At 49.0% G+C, this 9,074-nt stretch overlaps 1 protein-coding gene across 1 annotated transcript; it reads left to right on the forward strand.

Annotated features, from left to right (window-relative positions):
• The first annotated feature begins 2,188 nt into the window (after positions 1 to 2,188).
• Positions 2,189 to 3,397, forward strand: LOC136547933 (uncharacterized). The gene is made up of 2 exons (XM_066539614.1): positions 2,189 to 2,320; positions 2,801 to 3,397. The coding sequence occupies exons 1-2, from the start codon at positions 2,189 to 2,191 to the stop codon at positions 3,395 to 3,397; spliced, it is 729 nt and encodes a 242-aa protein (XP_066395711.1).
• The last annotated feature ends 5,677 nt before the right edge of the window (positions 3,398 to 9,074 follow it).

Genomic DNA, 9,074 nt, shown 5'->3' on the forward strand with positions numbered 1-9,074 from the left:
AGATTTTTTACTGTAGCTTTAGATCTATGTTTTTTAATTAATTCATAGCAGCAGTTTCTATGGTCCAATTGTGGTGAAATTTTTATGGTCGGCTAATCATTGTATGCTTGAACTGTAGTAATAATTTCATACCCATTGGATCATGTATAACATAGTTATAGATTTATAAATACTTTTTAACAAGCAAACACCTAAATAAATCTATACCTAAGTTATACATGATCCAATGAGTATAAAATTTTTATTACATTTCAAGCATACAATAATTAGCTCACCATAAAAATTTTACCACAATTGAACCATAGAAACTACAGTTACGAATTAATTATACAAAAGCATATGTCTAAAGCTATAACAAAATATTTGTAATAAAGCATATCATGTTATATGTTCAATGTGTAGATCTACTCATTTGAAGTCCAACAAAATTAAATTTTCTATTTTATGAATTTTCTATGATTTACTATGATTTTTGAATGATTCAGCCGAAATAAGTAAAAAAGAAAAAGACAAAACCGTCTTTGAGAACCGCTTATAACCGGTCGGGGAGATAAAACGAACGGTTTTAAAAGTTCAGGGAGGTGGTTTGCCTGGTTTAATTTTAGAGGTCAGGGAGAAAAAGCAGACTTTCGCAAAAGTTGAGGGAGGTATTGTGGACTTTTTCCTTTTACCTCCCAGCAGAGCTTCCGCGTACCAAAGTATATATGGGGACCACGAGTGTCAAGCTAGCCTGGGCTGGGTCCATATTCTGCACCTTCTCGGCTTGACCCAACATGTTGCTGCCATTTTTCATTGTTTCTTTTACCATTCTTATCTTTTTTTCCACGATCGGGACTGAGCCCCTTTTTTTTCCTTTAGCATACAGAAAGTTTTAGACTTTTTAAAAGGTTACAATAGTGTTTTCATTCTAGCTAGTGGGCCACCAGCGAGACCAGAAACACTAAACAAGCGAGGCCATTAAAAATGTACTATACATTAGTAGAATTGAAAACTAAGGCTCCCAACCCACAACCTACTTGTTAGTCACAGGCGCACTGTGGGGGTACGACCCCGGATACCCACGGCAGACTACATGGGCTACGCTCCCAGGGGCGGTCCAGCGCACAAGACGAAGACCTACAGTGCAATGGCCACGACGTCTACAAGACCCTAAGCGCCAACTTGGCCATGACCGCTAATGAGCTCGCTCGGCTCGAGCAAACGCCAGAGGTCGCCGAGGTCGCCACAATGCTTAAAGCTGCACACTGCCAGGTGAACCAGATCCACCAGGATCACGGGCCTTCCTATTCGACAAGCTCGAATCGCCGATCCGCCACGCCAAGATCCAATCGCCGCCCCGGCAGAAGCCGTTTCGCCAATCAACATCGTGATGATGGACAACCCCTCCAGGGGGAGCTAGTGGGAACCATATCAACCACCCTTGCCAACACGACCAAGAAGTCGACCAAGATGTGCGAGCGCACATCAACAATCTCTGGGATGCACGACGTCATATCGACGGGCGCCGTTTCGCTTGCCATGAAGAGGAAGTACGCCGGCGTCAAGAAAACGAGCAAGAGTTCGGTAATCCGGATGCAGCCCTCTAGCCACTTAACACTGGCAATGCTGCAGATCTCGACGGTGACGATCCCGAAGGGCCCTGAGCATTCACGAGAGCACTCCGAACACTCCAGTGGTCCCGTGGTTTCAAAATCACCAGGGTCGAGCCCTATGAAGGGAGGATGAACCCCACATGGTGGCTACAAGCTTATGTTACCACTGTGCGTGCCGCCGGGGGGGGATACCAATGTCATGGCAAACTATCTTCCCGTCATGTTCACGCCAACCGCAATGAACTGGCTCAAGAGCCTCGCCCCAGATTCCATCGGATCTTGGGAGCCGTTGAAGAAGGTCTTCACCAACAACTACATGGCTATGTGTACTCGGCCAGGCACCAAGCACGATCGGAATCGCATCTATCAGAAACCGTCTGAGCTTCTCTGTAGCTTCATCAGACATTTTTTCGAGATGAGGAATTCTATTCCTAACATCATGGAAGCAGAAGTCATCACCACCTTTGTCTAAGGACTCCGTCACCACGACCTCCGCTCCAAATTCAATCGTAAGCCGCCAAAGGGGATTAGCGAGATGATCACAACCATCGATCAGTACGCCGACGCTGAAGAGGCCGAAGTTCGCTTCAACGGGGATGCGGGCACTCACCGCCCAACTCGCCGCAGCAATGAGCGCCCCGACGAACGACGCCATAGTCACCGCTGTTACGACGACCGTGGCCACCATCAGGATAGTGGCCGTGATCGGTCAGAAGGGTCTAAAGCTGGTCAGTATCGCCGCCGCCATCTAGACAACATTATCGCCACCGTTGACGAACCTCGTGCCAAACATAACTATGATGAGCAATAGAAGAAAGTCCTCGAGGGCCTGTGACCCCTCCACAAGAATAGCAAGCACAAGATGAAGGACTTCCTTGGCTCAGCTAAGGAGTTCTAGGCCGAAAAGAAGGACGACGACAACGACGCGGAGCTAGATGTCGCCGGCCACCTAGGGACAACAATAACGCCTTCTAGGATCACAACAAAGTGGTCGCCACTATCTTCGGGGGCCTCGCCTCCACTAAGAGTAGAAGAGATTGAAAGCTCACTGCCGTCCTGGTGCTCGCCGTCAACATAGAAGACGTTATCGCCAACCCCAGCTATCGCCCCTGGTCTGAGGTCCCCATCACTTTCAGCAGGGCCGACCAGTGGGCACACATCCCTTACACATCGTGTTCCCCCTCGTTCTCGATGCAACCATCAAGAAGGTACTCTTTAAGAAAGTACTAGTCGACGGCGGAAGTGCCCTAAACCTGCTCTTCGACGGAGCCTTAAAGGAGCTGGGCCTTGGAGTACAAGACATCACCCCCTCCAACTCCTCCTTCTGGGGTGTGGTATCTGGCAGGGCATCACAACTGCTTGGAGAGATCACCCTCCCAGTACAATTTGGCACGGCTAGCAACTTCCGTGTCGAGCACATCAACTTCTACGTTGCCGACTTCAACACCACCTACCACGCCATACTTGGTCGGCCAACTCTGGCCAAGTTCATGGCCATACCACACTATGCCTATCTGGTATTGAAGATGCCTTCGCCTACAAGAGTTCTGGCTCTACAGGCCAACCTCTCTATCGCCTACGCCTACGAGACAGAGAGTCTTGTCCTCACCGAAGCCACCGACCCCTCCATCCAGATGGCCAGCATGGTCAACGACGCCAAGATGGTGCCCACCGACGACCTGGAGATCCCAGCGCTGGAGCCTCCTCACGCTTTCGCCAAATCTAAGGAAATGAAGGAGGTCGGCCTTGGCCTCGATGACCCCACCAAGATCACCAATATTGGGGCTCATCTCGACCCCAAATAGGAAAGCGCGCTCGTCTCCTTCCTATGTGCCAATGCCAACGTGTTTGCTTGGAAACCTACAAACATGTCGGGGGCACCACGAGAGAAGATTGAGCACTCCTTGAATGTCTTGTCAACTGCCAAGCCGATCAAGCAGAAACTCTAACGATTTGTGCCAGACAAGGAGGCTATTAGGGTAGAAATAAAATGGCTCCTAGCAATCAGATTTATTAAAGAAGTGTATCATCCTGAGTGGTTGGCAAACCCTGTTCTTGTTCAAAAAGAATAAAGAATGGAGAATGTGCGTTGATTACACTGATATCAATAAACACTGCCCTAAAGACCCCTTTGGTCTGCCTCGGATAGACAAGGTGGTAGACTCCACCGCCGATCACAAACTCCTCTCCTTCCTTGACTATTACTCTGGCTATCACTAGATATCCCTCAAAGAAGATGACAAGATCAAAACATCATTCATCACGCCTGTCAGTGCGTATTGCCATATCACCATGTCTTTCAGACTCAAGAACACCAGGGCGGCCTACCAAAGGGCCATCCAGATATTCCTTGATTAACAGATAGGATGAACGTCGAAGCCTACATCGACGATATGGTTGTCAAATACAAAACCACCAACAGTCTCATCGCCGACCTCGAAGAAATGTTGACCAACCTAAAAAGATACAAATGGAAGTTGAACCCTTCAAAGTGCATCTTTGGAGTTCCATCCGTCATACTCCTGGGCTACATCATCAGTGCCCGTGGTATTGAACCCAACCCCGACAAGGTCTCCATCATTACCAATATGAAATGGCCAATAGCCAACCTACGTAAGGGATATACAAAAGCTCATAGGGTGTCAGGCTGCTCTCAGTCGCTTTATATCACGCCTCGACAAAAAGGGACTACCGTTCTTCAAACTACTCAAGGCCTCTGAGCACTTCTCCTAGTCAGAGGAGGCTGATACAGCCTTCAAGCAGCTCAATTTGTTTCTAACAAAGCCTCCGATCATGATGGCGCCTCACCAGATGAAACCCTATTGATCTGCATCGCCACCACTTCTCGCGTTGTTAGCACAGCTATCATCGTTGAGCATGAGGAACTTGGACATGCCTATAAGGTACAACGTCCGGTCTACTTCATCAATGAGGTTCATAATGAGTCCAAAACTTGTTACCCTCAGGTCTAGAAGCTATTGTACGCCATTCTGGTCACCTCGTGCAAGCTCCACCATTACTTTGAGTACTATAAGATAGTCGTGGTCTCTGATTTCCCTCTAGGGGACAACCTCCGCAATAAAGAGGCCAATGGCCACATCATCAAGTGGACAGTCAAGCTCGACACTTATTCCATCAAGTTCAGGAGCTGGCCAACCATTAAGTCACAGGCACTAGCTGACTTCGTCGCTGAGTGGACCGAGATCCAAGAGCCCATCCCCGTTGCTTGCCCCGAGCACTGGATAATGTATTTTGATGGCGCCCTCAACATCAACGGTACTAGCGCTGGCATTTTGTTTATTACTCCAACTAAGGACAAGCTCCGATATGTCCTCCGGATTCATTTCCCAGCTTCCAACAATGCCGCGGAATATGAAGCATGTCTCCATGGACTTCGTATAGCCATCGAGCTCGGTGTCAAAGGCCTCGTACGCCGACGCTGAAGAGGCCGAAGTTCGCTTCAACGGGGATGCGGGCACTCACCGCCCAACTCGCCACAGCAATGAGCGCCCCGACGAACGACGCCATAGTGACCGCTGTTACGACGACCGTGGCCACCATCAGGATAGTGGTCGTGATCGGTCAGAAGGGTCTAAAGCTGGTCAGTATCGCCGCCGTCGTCTAGACAACATCATCGCCACCGTTGACGAACCTCTTGCCAAACATAACTATGATGAGCAATAGAAGAAAGTCCTCGAGGGCCCGTGACCCCTCCACAAGAACAGCAAGCACAAGATGAAGGACTTCCTTGGCTCAGCTAAGGAGTTCTAGGCCGAAAAGAAGGACGACGACAACGACGACGGAGCTAGATGTCGCCGGCCACCTAGGGACAACAATAACGCCTTCTAGGATCACGACAAAGTGGTCGCCACTATCTTCGGGGGCCTCGCCTCCACTAAGAGTAGAAGAGATTGAAAGCTCACTGCCGTCCTGGTGCTCGCCGTCAACATAGAAGACGTTATCGCCAACCCCAGCTATCGCCCCTGGTCTGAGGTCCCCATCACTTTTAGCAGGGCCGACCAGTGGGCACACATCCCTTACACATCGCGTTCCCCCTCGTTCTCGATGCAACCATCAAGAAGGTACTCTTTAAGAAAGTACTAGTCGACGGCAGAAGTGCCCTGAACCTGCTCTTCGCCGGAGCCTTAAAGGAGCTGGGCCTTGGAGTACAAGACATCACCCCCTCCAACTCCTCCTTCTGGGGTGTGGTATCTGGCAGGGCATCACGACTGCTTGGAGAGATCACCCTCCCAGTACAATTTGGCATGGCTAGCAACTTCCGTGTCGAGCACATCAACTTCTACGTTGCCGACTTCAACACCACCTACCACGCCATACTTGGTCGGCCAACTCTGGCCAAGTTCATGGCCATACCACACTATGCCTATCTGGTATTGAAGATGCCTTCGCCTACAAGAGTTCTGGCTCTGCAGGCCAACCTCTCTATCGCCTACGCCTACAAGACAGAGAGTCTTGTCCTCACCGAAGCCACCGACCCCTCCATCCAGATGGCCAGCATGGTCAACGACGCCAAGATGGTGCCCACCGATGACCTGGAGATCCCAGCGCTGGAGCCTCCTCACGCCTTCGCCAAATCTAAGGAAATGAAGGAGGTCGGCCTTGGCCTTGATGACCCCACCAAGATCACCAATATTGGGGCTCATCTCAACCCCAAATAGGAAAGCGCGCTCGTCTCCTTCCTACATGCCAATGCCAACGTGTTTGCTTGGAAACCTACAAACATGTCGGGGGCACCACGAGAGAAGATTGAGCACTCCTTGAATGTCTTGTCGACTGCCAAGCCGATCAAGCAGAAACTCTAACGATTTGTACCAGACAAGGAGGCTATTAGGGTAGAAATAAAATGGCTCCTAGCAATCAGATTTATTAAAGAAGTGTATCATCCTGAGTGGTTGGCAAACCCTGTTCTTGTTCAAAAAGAATAAAGAATGGAGAATGTGCGTTGATTACACTGATATCAATAAACACTGCCCTAAAGACCCCTTTGGTCTGCCTCGGATAGACGAGGTGGTAGACTCCACCGCCGATCACGAACTCCTCTCCTTCCTTGACTATTACTCCGGCTATCACCAGATATCCCTCAAAGAAGATGACAAGATCAAAACATCATTCATCATGCCTGTCAGTGCGTATTGCCATATCACCATGTCTTTCAGACTCAAGAACGCCAGGGCAACCTACCAAAGGGTCATCCAAATATTCCTTGATTAACAGATAGGATGAACGTCGAAGCCTACATCGACGATATGGTTGTCAAATACAAAACCACCAACAGTCTCATCGTCGACCTCGAAGAAATGTTCACCAACCTAAAAAGATACAAATTGAAGTTGAACCCTTCAAAGTGCATCTTTGGAGTTCCATCCGTCATACTCCTGGGCTACATCATCAGTGCCCGCGGTATCGAACCCAACCCCGACATGGTCTCCGTCATTACCAGTATGAAATGGCCAACAGCCAACCTACGTAAAGGATATACAAAAGCTCATAGGGTGTCAGGCTGCTCTCAGTCGCTTTATATCACGCCTCGGCAAAAAGGGACTACCATTCTTCAAACTACTCAAGGCCTCTGAGCACTTCTCCTAGTCAGAGGAGGCTGATATAGCCTTCAAGCAGCTCAATTTGTTTCTAACGAAGCCTCCGATCATGATGGCGCCTCACCAGATGAAACCCTATTGATCTGCATCGCCACCACTTCTCGCGTCGTTAGCACAGCTATCATCGTTGAGCGTGAGGAACTTGGACATGCCTATAAGGTACAACGTCCGGTCTACTTCATCAATGAGGTTCATAATGAGTCCAAAACTTGTTACCCTCAGGTCTAGAAGCTATTGTATGCCATTCTGGTCACCTCATGCAAGCTCCACCATTACTTCGAGTACTACAAGATAGTCGTGGTCTCCGATTTCCCTCTAGGGGACAACCTCCGCAATAAAGAGGCCAATGGCCACATCATCAAGTGGGCAGTCAAGCTCGACACTTATTCCATCAAGTTCAGGAGCTGGCCAACCATTAAGTCACAGGCACTAGCTGACTTCGTCGCTGAGTGGACCGAGATCCAACAGCCCATCCCCGTTGCTTGCCCCGAGCACTGGATAATGTATTTTGATGGCGCCCTCAACATCAACGGTACTAGCGCTGGCATTTTGTTTATTACTCCAACTAAGGACAAGCTCCGATACGTCCTCCGGATTCATTTCCCAGCTTCCAACAATGCCGCGGAATATGAAGCATGTCTCCATGGACTTTGTATAGCCATCGAGCTCGGTGTCAAAGGCCTCATGGTATACGGAGACTCCGCGTTGGTCATCAACAAAGTCAACAAAGATTGGTCCTATTCTAGAGAGAAGATGGACGCATATTGCGCCGAGATCAGGAAACTCAAAGGAAAGTTCTGCGGTATCGAGTACCACCACGTGGTACGGGACCAAAATTAGCTCGCCGACCACCTATCTAAGATAGGCTCTTCTCGCACCATGATTTTGCCTGAGGTTTTTGTTCAAGACCTCTTTATGCCATCTATTAAGGAAGAGAAGGAAGTTCAAAAAATTCCCCCCGCCGAGCAGCTGGTACTTGCAGTACCTTCGCCGGCCATAGATTGTAGGGAACAGTTCATCAAGTACCTCACCAGCACCAACGTATCCACCGACAAGACCGAAACTAAATGCCTCATTAGTTGCCACAAACATTACTTGCTGGTAAACAAGAAGTTGATGAGGAAAAGCGCCAAGAAAGGGATACTGTAGAAATGCATCACCCGAGAAGGAGTGAAATTACTCCTTCAAATCCACTTTGGTTCCTGTGGCAGTCACGTGGCCTCTAGAAACCTAGTCGGCAAAGCTTTCCAAGGTGGTTTTTATTGGCCCACGGCCTTTGCTAACACAGAAGACCTTGTTCGACGTTGTAAAGGATGTCAATTTTTCGGCAAGCAAATACATGTACCGGCGTAGGAATTGTAGACCATCCTAGTTTCTTGGCCTTTTGCATGCTGAGGATTGGGCATGATCGGGCCTTTCAAGCCTGCACCAGGCGGTTTTTAGTATGTGTACATCACCATTGACAAGTTCTCCAAGTGGATAGAATATAGGCCGCTTGTCTCGACCACTGCAAAGAAGGCAGTTGGTCTCCTGAACAACATTATCACCGACCTTGGAACTACATTCACTGGGCACCATTTTGGGACTTCTGCGAAGACCGATGCATCTCCGTCAAATACGTCTCTGTTGCCCATCCTAGAGCCAACGGCTAAGTCGAACGGGCGAACGACATGATCCTCATTGCCCTCAAAAAGAGACTATACCAGAAAGAGGAAAAGCATCTAGGCAGATGGCTCAAAGAGCCCCTAGCTAGGGTGGAACATTATAATGAAGAGCAAGCTGCAGCTGTTTGGACAGAGGACATCGATAGGGCCGAAGAAGAATGCCTGATCACTAGCATCCACACAGTCAAATACCTAGAAGG

This window comes from Miscanthus floridulus, chromosome 4, assembly GCF_019320115.1.
Source record: "Miscanthus floridulus cultivar M001 chromosome 4, ASM1932011v1, whole genome shotgun sequence".
In the NCBI taxonomy this organism is placed as follows: domain Eukaryota; kingdom Viridiplantae; phylum Streptophyta; class Magnoliopsida; order Poales; family Poaceae; genus Miscanthus; species Miscanthus floridulus.

Excerpts from the sequence above, each read along its gene's own strand:
- LOC136547933 (XM_066539614.1), top strand. The coding sequence starts at position 2,189 with ATGCGGGCACTCACCGCCCAACTCGCCGCAGCAATGAGCGCCCCGACG. Across the intron at positions 2,321-2,800 it reads GTCAGAAGGGTCTAAAGCTG|GTACTCTTTAAGAAAGTACT; the intron begins GTCAGTATCGCC and ends ACCATCAAGAAG.